Raw genomic sequence first — 11,886 nt, 5'->3', positions numbered from 1 at the left:
GACTTTCGAGGGTCCGATATCATTATTGTTGCAGGGCTTGTTTCACAGCTGGCTGTTGAAGCTGCGCGACCTGCTGGTGCCAGCGTGTCTTGCCGTGGCGAGACGTTTGACAGCTGTCTTGGCCAAGGTCGAGGCAATCAGTCGATCTTGGCCTTCGGCAGAAGCGACGATAGCCAGTCTCTTTTAGGATCGAGGTTGTTGGAGTCATGTCAAGGAGAGCAGATACAACTGCGTCCGTGCAGGTCAAGAAACATAGGCGATCATCGGAGGCACGCGTCGATCATTGATGGGTCCGACCGGGTTTGCGGAATCATTTCTCGCAGCTCTCCTTGTGTACATGGGTCGAACGCGGATCTATGTATATGCTCTTGCAATAGATGCTGCAGCTTGCGGATCTTGAACTTACAGAAGAACTGCACAATTTCAGAGGGCATCGGGGTGTCAACTTCGCACGACGTAACGCGTAGCTGATGGTAAAGAGATGCCCCGTGAGGAGAAATATGTCAGGCGTGGAGGGGGACATGACAGAGATGTGTCTTGAGTGGTGCACAGTCCCATACTACCTGAGGATTCTGATAGAGCTACTAGTACGGCAGATCATTTGCGACCTTGACTACATAAAGCCACGTGTTTGTTGTTTCACTCGGGCCGATCATCCTTGGCGTTTCCGCCCCGCCGTCCGCCGCGTCGAACTTGAACGTTGAAGTTCCCACGGAGGTGGAAACGGTACTTTTGTTTACTTTTACTTACCTGTAGCCTCCACATTCAACCGACGGCCCAACAAAGCAACCCACCTTCTACCCACACATTGGCAGCGCTTGTTAATTATCTTTAGCATTACTAGCATAATTGCATTGATAGACTAGGTTCTCTTGGTCTCAGCTGAATTCCCTATTTCTCAACCCTCGTTGCAGCACATATCTTATCCGCTTGGAAGAAGCCCCCCATGCTCCGCCGCAAACCCACCGCCATCACCATCACGTCCGAAGACGTAGCGGCCTTCGAGGAAGCGTACGTCCGTCGACTTGCGTACGCGAAGTACCTCAAGACGGGCGAGGACCCGGACGGACTGTTCCGCAACGGACGACAACCTGAAGCAAGAAATGCAGATGAAGATACACAGATGATGAGCGAAGCAGGAGGACCAGGAGGCGTAGCGATTGATCCGAACGACGAGCTGAAGCCTCTACCCGGCGACAAGGCTCGGATTGTACGCAGTCGAGAAGAGAGGATCATGGGAGCTGGGACTGCGAGGTGATGGCCAGGCTCGGCCTGAAATACTCTTCGCATTTCCCTTGTCATGGGAAAGGGCTCAACTGAGGGTGGTTCTGCCTGTGATTGAGCCTCCATCATGCAAGCATGTACCCCTACGGTGTCACGTTACGGGGATTCGCTCTTGGACGACTTCATACCACGACGGAAACCGATGACGGCCAAAGGCTAGCAGACACGCTGATCTGGCTCACTGCACGATCGACGGGCGCATAGACCCTAAAGAGGACACGATATCTTCGTGAGGAAGAAGAAAGGATACGACCAGGACAGGTGCGCGCAGCTGAAGGCAACTCGGGGCCGGGGCCGGAGCCGGAGCCTCGCTGTGACTTATGATCACGCATCGCCACTTCCGGGGGAAGTTTGGCTCTTGCGATCTTGTTCCATCCCATGTCCACAACGGCAGAACTGATGACACCTGATCTATGTCACATCATGGGGAAGGGAAAATCTGATGGATGACCGGGACATGCCGGTGATGAAATAATGACAGATATGGTATCTGGGCCTCGGTCTGGACATGATGAGGGCAAGATATGCGGCAGAAACGAAGCACATGGCGGCTTTGGAATATACATTGTTGTCTCATGGCACTTGGACCGGAGACAGTCGTCAAGGTATTGCAGCGGGGCGCCGATACATTGCAGGTCGTACATGTGAAGAGGGAGACGGCATTGCTTCGAGATGCAATGGATAGCAAGACAGATGAAGATGCATGGGAGGTTGCCCATTCTAGTTGACCATCTTTGGGTCCCGACCAAATGCTAGCTAAGCCCATCAATGTCTGAGTGAGAATATTGATACAAAGTCATGACAGCTCCCACGTCCGACTAATCTTGTTTATCCTCCTCCACCCGTGGTTGCTTTGCGTTTGAATCGTTGTCATCTTGACCTTCTCCGTTGGTGGTCGACGGCTGACCTTGTCCCTCCTCGGTGATGGTTTCCATCCTGTCTGCATTTTGCCTCTCCTGTTCTTCACGTGCTCTTCGCTCCCTCTCCAACCGGTTCTGCTCCTCCTCCATACTCATGCGCAAAGCCATGGCCAGCTCCGGGTCTGCCGAGGGATCGACGCCGAATTCAAACGCACCACTGCCACCGGCGCCGCCGCCGCCAGCGCCAGTCTCCACGCCCTCCATACCACTGCCGCCTGGTCCTGCCTCACCGCCCACACTTACTATAGGAGTGGTGATGAGACTGTCGCTTAGTAGCCCCGGGCCCGGAGGGATGAATGCAACGTGATTCCCTTCTCCAGATGATCCGCCCACAGCGTCGATGAACTTCTCCAGAATCGACTTGGTGTTGGACTCGAGGGCATCCCCAAACGCCACAAAGTCGACCGAGACGTTGTTCTTCTTGCACTTCTTGGCCAGCTTGATCAGTTCCTTCTCGCCGTCGTTCTTGTCTCCGAACTTCTGGTCCAGCTCGCTGCAGATCAGAACCACGATTCGCTGCCGTTGGCTCTTGTTGGCTCGGTGTTTGAGCGCCAGCATCGCCACGCTGATCGCCGTCCCTAATCTGATATGTCCCTTGATTTTGGTGTCGTGTAGGCCGGAGAGCAGGGCGCCGAAGTTGGTCGTCGGCGTCGTAAGCACGGTAGGCCCCGTTCCTGCCATGGTCATGAGTCCGACAGCTGATTCTGGGTTGGACGATGTCTTTGCGTTGAAGATAAGTGACACGACTTCAGACTGCGCTGAGAATCGATTGGGTCTGTATAGACACATTTGTTAGCCCACGCCGATGACCTGGGGCCCAGGTGCTTACAGATAATCGCCATTCCTGCTCGCCTCGCTGTTGTCCACCACGATCATCGTGGCCTCGAGCACCATGATGGCGGCGGTTAAGAGTTGTCAAGGCTTGGAGTTGGGCAGATGGACGAGACGACTGCTGAGCAGGTGCGAGAGCACGACGGTAGGCGAGATATCTGTAGACAGTGAATTGACCCTCTGTAGTAGTAGTTGGTAACTGTGTATTTGATGGACTGAGTAGTATAGTAGTAAGTAGTATGTAGCAGGTAGAACGGACTGTCGTATGCAGCGCGGACACGGTCCCCAATTGGGCAATACTCTTGCCGCTTTAATCAGGATTCCTGTGATTTCGCTGTCATCATCCAGCTCAGCCTCGCCATCAAGTGCTTCATAAGACTTTCACCCGCAAAAGCAGACAGTCACGTACACAATCTCTACACTGCTCTCCGCTGTTGCGGTTGCAAGACGGTTTGCGCTCCTCGTATGTAACCAAAAGGATGAATGCTTCCTTATTGTGATATCGTCAGAAGTGACAGTGCCATATATGTATGACCCTTCCAGCGGGACGTCCAAGGCAGTCTGGATTCGAATTCTGAAAAAGAGATTCATAGCCACATTGTAGTTTCCTACCCAAACTGTATCGGTGCCAGATTCGACCAAGCCCTTCTGCAGGCTTGAATTACAACCCAGGCATCTCATCTCGGAGTGAGTTTCCGTGTATGCATGTCATATTGCACATGGTTGGCGCTTGATGGGTAGTGGGTGAGTGAATAGGGCATTGGCGTCGTTGCTACGGGGTTGCGCCTTGAAATTTCGGAGGGTGACTCCCTGAAGATTTCATGCGGAGCATGCCGTGCGATAGCGGAGAAAGCAGGCCTTACGATTCAGCGGGAGCCAGTCTCGAGCGCTTGCGAGCCGATCTCGAGAGCGCGAGCTCGTCGGCCGAAGTGTCCGACTGGTCCTCCTGGAGCACTGACAAAGACGAGCGCTCTCTGGTCGAGGTAGTAGAGGCGCAACCAGCAGGTTGGCGTCGAGCCACTTGATTGGCACGTTCAATGAAATCGTCTCGGTGTAATTTCCCCAAATCACGGGCATTGCGGAAAGCAGTGGCAGCGTCTCTGAAAGAATCGACGTTGTGAGTCATGTCAATCCCACGCAGTTGTGCCATATAATACTCCGAGGGTCCTCCATCCGCCTTGGGTGGCATGGGATGGTGCGCATACACCTTGAGATTGCCATTGTGGTATGTGCTAGAGTAGCTGTAAGCATTGCCATCGTACGTGCTTTGGGTCGTTCCATAATTCTGTAAGCTGTGCATTGCCCGCGCGCCGACTGCGCCATTGTGGCAGGCTTGGAGTTTTGCGACATCAGCGCGCCCACCCACACTCTTTGTTTGCACGAAAAGATTTGGTGCTGCTGGGTGAGAGGTGGAGTTACATGGGACAATATATTTTTCGAGATCATGCCGGACGCGGGTATCAATCTCTTGAGGCAAAGCGCCATCCCACAAGTCTGGCTTCGGGGTGGGTAAGCCTACCGCCATAACATTCAAGTTATTGAAGGGGCAATCAGAGCAGGAATAGTAATTGGCCCTTCCTTCGCCAGCAATCATGGACATGACATCCGCTCGTGTGCTCGTTTCGTCGGTCACTTTTGCGACTCTCCGCTTGAATCCTCTGAAAGCAATGTTGCGAATTTGCGACGGGGAGCGCGACGGGCGAGGCACGCGCAACTGAGGTAGATAAGAGGTCGTCTTGGTTGCCTTAGGGCGGCGTCATTATCCTTCCTAAACGGAGTGAACTGAATTACGGCGGACTGCAACGGCCGCGAGTGCAAGTAAACACACACTGCAGTACAACCAACTCAAATGAACAGTATGTGTGTCTGTCGCTGGTCCGCGACATTCACCTGATCCAAGCCGACATCTTGGACGTGGCACGGTCGACAAGGGAATACATTACACCCTCCGTAAAACATCAGACAGATATGCCTTTGCCCTGAAACCAACCGGTGTTTGCAGCGCCTTGCGGCGCCCCTTTCCTAACAATGTGAGTTGCGAACATTGTATCTGGTCGCAGTGCACCCTCCCTAAATAGAAAGGACACCTTCTAACAACCGGTGCGTCGCCGCGTCGCTACGCCAGGCCTGTCTTCGCTCTCCTCATCATCTCGAAAGCCGGCTCACTGATCTACCACCGAACCTTCCCGACCTCGGCCACTGGCACCGCAGGAGCAGGAGGAACAACCCAACCCCAGACGGTCGGCACACTAGGACTGCCCGGGACGAGCACGCTCTCAACAAACGACTATCTCGTCATCGCCGGAACTTTCCACGGCGTCCACGCCATCACGCGGTCCCTGACACCTCGAATCCCCATCCCCCCGTCCGCCGCCGGCCCGTCAGGCCGGAGTTGGACCTACCCTGACCCAGAGACTCCGCCGTCGGGGATTGAGTCGTTGGAGTCCTCCTTCTTCCGCCTGACTGTGTTCCAGACGCTCAGTGGGACCAAGTTTTTGTTGTTTACGGACCCGAGCATGCCCAACACAGATGTTCTGATGAAGGGTGTCTATGAACGATATGCCGACTATGTGTGCAAGAATCCGTTTTGGCAGATGGAAATGCCTATTCGGATAGATGCGTGGGAACGCAGTCTGAATCAGTGGTTGACTCGGAGGTGACCTTACGAAAAAGATTCTGTCCCTACGAACTCAGTATGAAATGAAGAGAGGCAATGCTCGGGGGAATGCGCATGCAGCTCTCACTGGAGAGTACCTGGGCCATGTGTCTTCGCAAACTATTCGGCTATAGGCCACACAAGCTGTGCACATATGGGCAGCAATCGGGCAGCTGGAAGAGCAGGATAGGGACTAGGACTCTTGTCAGACGCATGCCAGTGCCCAGCAGTGAGTGGCCAAGGGGTCCCTGACACCTAGAATCCCCATCCCACCGGAACCGTGTCTGATTTGGCACAATCACCCCCCCACCCCGGTACGGTGTCTCTCCTCTCCTCGAGACAACCACTCCTTCGAAGACGACAAACACAAAGAACATGCTACAATGGAGAAGACCGTACAAGCATCCATCATACCCACGGCGTGTCCGATGTCTTGTCCGCTCTTCAGCCTGGCTGCAGCCAAAACAGTAAATAGGGATATCGGCACAGAACCTCCCACACCACAGCACGCAGCTCCATTACATGTTCTGGCGGTGTCGCAAGACAGGAAGCAACTTCACAGACAAAGTACTCACTGTGCCCAACGTGCTCGTGGACTCCCCAGGCCCGGGTATATGCAGAGGATCCACCAAGGAAGGGCCCACTTGGAACCTTGTCGCTGTTGTTGTTGGCGTTGAAAGATGGAGCAGACTAGACTACGGGCGTATACGCACGTCAATGGGAAAGAAGCCCGACTCGTCCCTGGCGCAGGCAGATGGAGAGTAGACAGGGCCGAACCGAACCCGCCAAGGAGACCGGTATCGCTGTCTGAGCTGCTGAATGTATCGATTGCGATTGCGACTGCGTACCGCTGTGCTCGGCGAAAACATAGAACTCACATCAAAGATATCAAACATGTCTCCTCGAGCCTCCTTCAGCGTTTCCTGAGCCAGTCAATGCCCCGAGGAAATCCGACGAACGCCGACGGCAAGGAATTGTTGGGTTTCACGATGACCGCTCCTATTCGGCTTCCAAGGAGGCTTGGGGATCGAGGAAGAGAACGGCACCCCTCCGCCGCAGGAATAGACCTGTCTACATGCGCGCCTCCTTTTATTCGACTTGCAACAGCGCAATAACATAGAAGTAGACAGACTTGAAGACGGAAAACACGGCTTGCCTCGTACACAGACAGGGATCGCATTGCAAAGGATATCATCTCATACTAAAGTATTAAACCTGGCTGTCTTCCATGCACGTCTCGTCGCAGTGTAACTCGTTCATTCGTTCCATTTGTCTTGGATTTTTTTGGCTTTTGATATTTCCCCGTGGCCGTTCGTTCGCCGGTTTCACAAGTCGCCGGTTTCCTGATTTCCCTCCCACAACGCCTGATTTCCCGATTTCCCGCTCCCCCGATTGTCATAGCTTTGTTGATCATCCATCGTTGCGACATCACTGATATATGTAAACAATATCGTCCGCGTCGTCCCAAAACGCCCCAAAAAAGGCTTCGGTCGTCGTAAAGAGTTGTTGTTTCCTCATTTTCCGTTCCATATCCACTGGGCGAACCTAAACCCAGTCTCTTTCTCTTGAGATCTGACCCTCCATACTCGAACGTCGAGACTTCGATATCTGGGTATATCCAACTCCGTTTCCAAACCCATTGAATCCCACTCGTGTTCCGTTCGGGGTCGCTGTCGTTTTCAAGTTCCGTGGTCTCCCTGTCATCGGGTGTCCCCATGCTGTTCGGTGGTCTATCTTCAGGTCGTTCCAGTCCTAAGCACCAGTCCAGTTCCGTGCGTTAAATGCCAAATCTGATTTGAGGTTCAGCCACCGATCCCAACCCGATCCGGCCAAGCTGAGCATTGTAATATCATCACAAGCGAATCCAGTATAGGATTCCCTCACATTCGCTTCCGTGGGGATGATGCATGGCCTCATTGACCGGCACTTGTATACCGTACTGAAAACGCAACAACGGCGTTTTAGATGGGATTGATCCTTCAAATCGATGTCAATCCGCCCTCGCAGAAGTGTCGGGTCCGAGTCATCACGTGGCACCGTGGCGCCTTTCCGTCAGGCTGCAGCAGAACAACGCTTTTTCATCCTCAAGTCATCGTGCTGATTGGGTTTAACCACAGACCGGGGTATTTGTGCAGCGGAACGTGACCAGTTGAATTCCAGTCACAAGTTCCCGCCTCGCATGGCGTCGTCCTGTCATTCGACTGTTCCTGTTCATGTGGATTGTCGTCTGATTTAGCACCGGCACTTTGACTTCGTAAAGCAAATCCCTGATTATTCGTCTGCTGTGAGCGGCAGCGATCAATTCTGTCCAAAGTCCCATCTCCTCTTCAAGCCAGCGGAGTCCATGACATTCGCGACGCTCTGCTGCCACTGCCGCGGCGTGACGAGCATGCCCACTCCGGGAGCCGGAGCATAGTATGTTCCCCCGATTGGAGGCGAGGAAGTATCATGCAACGAATGCTGTGTTTGCGACTGCTGAGCAGCAAAGTACGGTGGCTGCTGTTGCGTATAGCCTCCAGCACTACCATACGTAGGAGACCCCGACGTGAAACTTGAAGCTTGCATTGATCCTCCACCTCCTGCTGTTGTTGCGGAAGGCGGCGACGAGCCTGTGCTGCCGTACATCGATGAAGGCGGGGCCAAATCAGATGGCGGAATGGCAAATGCTGTGTCGAATTGATCGATGATCGGTGTCGGATTCCATTGCATGTTGTAGTTGGGCGCCACTGACGTTGGCTGCGCGCTCCCTGTGCTCTGTTGATAGAAACCCCCACCGGCCGACGATGAAATGTTAGATGATGAGAACTGCTGTGGGTCCATGTCATAGGCGGTTTGATGTGGTAAAGGTGGTGGGGGGAAAATGGGTGTCTGGGGTTTCGAGTCGCTGGAATATGCTGAGACAGAAACAGGAGGGGTGGCGAGGTATGGTGTCTGGCCGCGCATCTGTGTCATGTGCTGTGGCAGGTACTGTCCCGGTTGGGATTGTTGGAGATCGACGAGATGGTGTGGTTGGGTTTGTATTGATTGTTGTGGGTGTTGTTGTTGGATTTGTTGCAGTTGAAGCTGGTGCGTTTGTTGCTGTTGCTGTTGTTGTTGCTGTTCGTGTTGTTGCTGCTGCTGCTGCTGCTGTTGCTGGAGGTGCGGCTTTTCGTACGTAGGTTGTTGGGATGGAGGCGACGAGCGTGATTGATCGGATGGAGAACCGAGCGGGAACGACTCCTTCAATTCAAACGGTTTGTTGATATCCGCGGAGAAGGCGGCACGGAGGGCGTTGACCTGTGCTTCGGTCTCAGGCATTGGCCAGGCCGCGATACAGCGTTCCAAAATACGCATGTGGCGGACAAAATAGTCTCGTGCTTCCGAGTTGTATTCCGGGTCCGGGGACGACAAAGCGATCAAATGAAGCATGATGCACGTCAGGATGGCGTAAATGGTGAAGTTGATACCTCGTTGCATACACAGCAGGCCGGTCAGGTCGAATTTGGCCAGAATCGCCTCCTGCAGTCGACAAAGCACCTTGGCTGCATTGTAGCACACACTCATATGGTGTCTCCATTGGCTATCCGCCGCGAAGGATTCAGATGCCTTGAGCTGTGGGCGGTGGAGCATGACAATTCCCAACTGATAATGAGAGTGCAGGTTGCCGATGAAATGGGACGGCAGCGATGGCACGCTGCCATTTGCTGGCAACACCACTTGAAGATCCTTGGGTAACTCGTCGGGCCATTTGTTGAAGGCGGCGTTGTAGGCCACGAATTCCTGGTCCAGACCCCAGTCCTTCTTTCTCTTGAGTTTGTGCGATACGCCGGTGATCAGGCGGATGTTGCGAATGTTCCGGACGAAATAGGCGAATTGTCGGGATATGGTTTTCTCGAAGTCGTCCACGTCAGAACATGGCGGGTTGGTACTGACGTCGACTGAATTGGGATCGACACCCAGGTCGGTTCGGCCTGAGACGAGCATTAGCAGCAGAATCGAGCAGAACAGCGCAAAGACGAATCCAACAAACCTTGTGGCCCTCCAACCATGGTCTCGCATATGAGCAGAGTCTGCCAGACCCGAGTCTTGGTCAAACATTCAATCGGGTCCGAACCGCATGACTCGCCTGCGACATGCATCTCATGGTGCTCGTGCAATTCAAGATCCTTCGCCATGCTGACCGCCGTCTTGCAAGTCATCCAGGATCGGTAGTAGTACCCTCGTTTGGGGACACTTTCTCGAGCCTTGAGTAGGAGGAGCAAGGCTTGAATAGTGCTGAGTCGAGGACTGTCCAAGAAACACGGTTCATGCTCTACGAGGTTTGTCAGCATCTTCGTCCTGCAAAAAGAGAGGGTGGAAGATGCGTACTGTTTGCCAGCGCAAGCCACTGTGCACCTTGTGCGGGATCGTCGGACAAGCGACCAGCATTCGCAAAAACAGCCTCCAAGACAAGTGGAGATATAGATGCCTTATCATTGCGCCACTGGTCATAGAATTGCCTTCTGTTCAACACGGGCACGTAAGGGTGCACATCACGGAAGAAAGCCTTGAAAGCCTGCATGGCCTCCTCCTGCGGAGGCATCAAAGCCGGGGGAATCCTGATCTGGGCTCCCGCACCAGGATTGAAGACTGCCGGAATCTTGACTTCGAGTTCGGCGTCCTGAACGGGCGCGTCCGGCTCTGTGCTATTTTTCCTTTCCGCTCTGAGATACGGGGCAACTCCATTCTCCCCAATCTTCAATGACCCAAGATGTTCCATCAGCTCTTCGGCCGTGAGCTGGTCGACTGGTGAAGAGCCGGCGCGCTCCTGTCCGAGAGAGGATTGGGAATCATGTTGAGCTTGCCCGTAGACCTGCGAGTTGGATTGATAAGGATCATGCAACGTTCCGCCGAATTGCTGTTGCTGCGGATCCGGAAAATAGCCTTCGTACTGTTTGTCCATCATGTCAAAGGATGGTTTTTGGTAATTGGCGGTGTATGCATCGTAGGAGAAAGGCTCGCTTTGGTCGAGCTGGTAGTTGGGCGCTGCACCGACATAGTTTTGACTCGGATGAGTCGACGAGCCTGGCGTGGGCAGGTACGGTTGCGGTTCGATAGGTTCTTCGACAGCGCCGCCCTGAGAGAAGTCCCCTGGCTCTCCTTCTAACCCACCCACGGGAGGAACACAATGGAGTTTCAAGCGGACACAGGCAGCGCACGGCCAGGTATTGGTGGTGGCGGAATCACACTTGATCTTGCGGCGACGACATCCTTCACAAGCGCGCATCACCTTAAGGCGCTTGTGTCTGTTGTGTTCGTCGACGAAGACATAATTCTTTGGGCCTGGAGGAGGCCCAGATGTCGTTGGATAGCTCTGCATGGTGGCATCTCATCCGGGGGCGGGATGACACCACATCGGGTAAGTGCAGAGATGGCGATAACTCAATCTAGGAGAACACTCCGGGGGTCAAGACGATCTACAGCCAATCTGAATGAACTGACAGGACCGCCGCAAGTGGTCGACTTGGGATGAGTTGTTGAGATGAAAAGAGCCGACAGTCGCCCAGGCTCGTACCAAACGCGATGTTGGCCAAGAACAATCGTGGTGGAACTTAGAAGATGGCGTTACTTTTCCAGGCAAGATCGAAGTCGTCAATAGTAGTGAGTGATGTTGCGTGGCGCACCGTGAAGGATTCTGGACCTCGGTAGGTGCAGCGGAAATCAGATGCTTCTGCGACGAAGCGACCAGGGCCGGGGCGATCCCAGGCCAAACGTATGAATGGGTGGTGAAATGCTGGACCACGTCGCGAAATGGCCAGGTCGAGAGATTCGAGGCGCAAACGGCTTCAGAAGCCAGCACTACAAGAAGTCCAGCGGTAGTGAGATTGATGGTGCGGAAAAAAAGTGGGCAAGGACTAGTAAATCCAAGACCCAGAGATCAACGATCGTTGCGACTTATGTGAGCGAAGGACCACAGAATGCTTGATTGTGTAGGTAGTGTGCCTCGAGTTTGCGAGCTTCGTAGGTGATCCAGTTTTACGACTGTGCGTTCCTCCAAGGTGAAGCAAAGATCGAATGGTGTAACGATTATAATCTATCGCGGGGGGAGCGATAGATATTTGAAACCCGGCGGAGCCAGGGTCAGTCGCAGACAGACAGACTACCACAATAATTCAGGCGCTTCTGCTGCTTGTTGAGCTGACCAGGGCAGCTTGGAGGTCTCCCCAAGACACACAA

The 11,886-nt window shown here is 53.7% G+C and overlaps 5 protein-coding genes across 5 annotated transcripts; 2 read left to right on the top strand and 3 right to left on the bottom strand.

Moving 5' to 3' along the window:
• Nucleotides 1-946: 946 nt before the first annotated feature.
• On the top strand, nucleotides 947-1,258 carry A1O1_05569 (uncharacterized protein; the record flags this gene model as incomplete). Its single annotated transcript, XM_007726454.1, has 1 exon — nucleotides 947-1,258. The coding sequence occupies one exon, from the start codon at nucleotides 947-949 to the stop codon at nucleotides 1,256-1,258; it is 312 nt and encodes a 103-aa protein (XP_007724644.1).
• Nucleotides 1,259-2,102: 844 nt separating this feature from the next.
• A1O1_05568 (uncharacterized protein) lies at nucleotides 2,103-3,098 on the bottom strand (the record flags this gene model as incomplete). Its single annotated transcript, XM_007726453.1, has 2 exons — nucleotides 2,103-2,979; nucleotides 3,034-3,098. 2 exons carry the CDS (start codon nucleotides 3,096-3,098, stop codon nucleotides 2,103-2,105), a joined length of 942 nt encoding a protein of 313 aa, XP_007724643.1.
• Nucleotides 3,099-3,894: 796 nt separating this feature from the next.
• On the bottom strand, nucleotides 3,895-4,335 carry A1O1_05567 (uncharacterized protein; the record flags this gene model as incomplete). The annotated part of the gene is made up of 1 exon (XM_007726452.1): nucleotides 3,895-4,335. The coding sequence occupies one exon, from the start codon at nucleotides 4,333-4,335 to the stop codon at nucleotides 3,895-3,897; it is 441 nt and encodes a 146-aa protein (XP_007724642.1).
• Nucleotides 4,336-4,479: 144 nt separating this feature from the next.
• On the top strand, nucleotides 4,480-5,695 carry A1O1_05566 (uncharacterized protein; the record flags this gene model as incomplete). Its single annotated transcript, XM_007726451.1, has 2 exons — nucleotides 4,480-4,544; nucleotides 5,161-5,695. The coding sequence occupies 2 exons, from the start codon at nucleotides 4,480-4,482 to the stop codon at nucleotides 5,693-5,695; spliced, it is 600 nt and encodes a 199-aa protein (XP_007724641.1).
• A 2,294-nt stretch (nucleotides 5,696-7,989) lies between these two features.
• A1O1_05565 (uncharacterized protein) lies at nucleotides 7,990-11,029 on the bottom strand (the record flags this gene model as incomplete). The annotated part of the gene is made up of 3 exons (XM_007726450.1): nucleotides 7,990-9,641; nucleotides 9,701-9,982; nucleotides 10,039-11,029. 3 exons carry the CDS (start codon nucleotides 11,027-11,029, stop codon nucleotides 7,990-7,992), a joined length of 2,925 nt encoding a protein of 974 aa, XP_007724640.1.
• Nucleotides 11,030-11,886: the final 857 nt, after the last annotated feature.

This window comes from Capronia coronata, assembly GCF_000585585.1.
Source record: "Capronia coronata CBS 617.96 chromosome Unknown acBCG-supercont1.4, whole genome shotgun sequence".
Classification (NCBI taxonomy): domain Eukaryota; kingdom Fungi; phylum Ascomycota; class Eurotiomycetes; order Chaetothyriales; family Herpotrichiellaceae; genus Capronia; species Capronia coronata.
The sequence above is the reverse complement of the archived record's forward strand: the minus strand, read 5'-3'. Positions and strand labels throughout refer to the sequence as shown.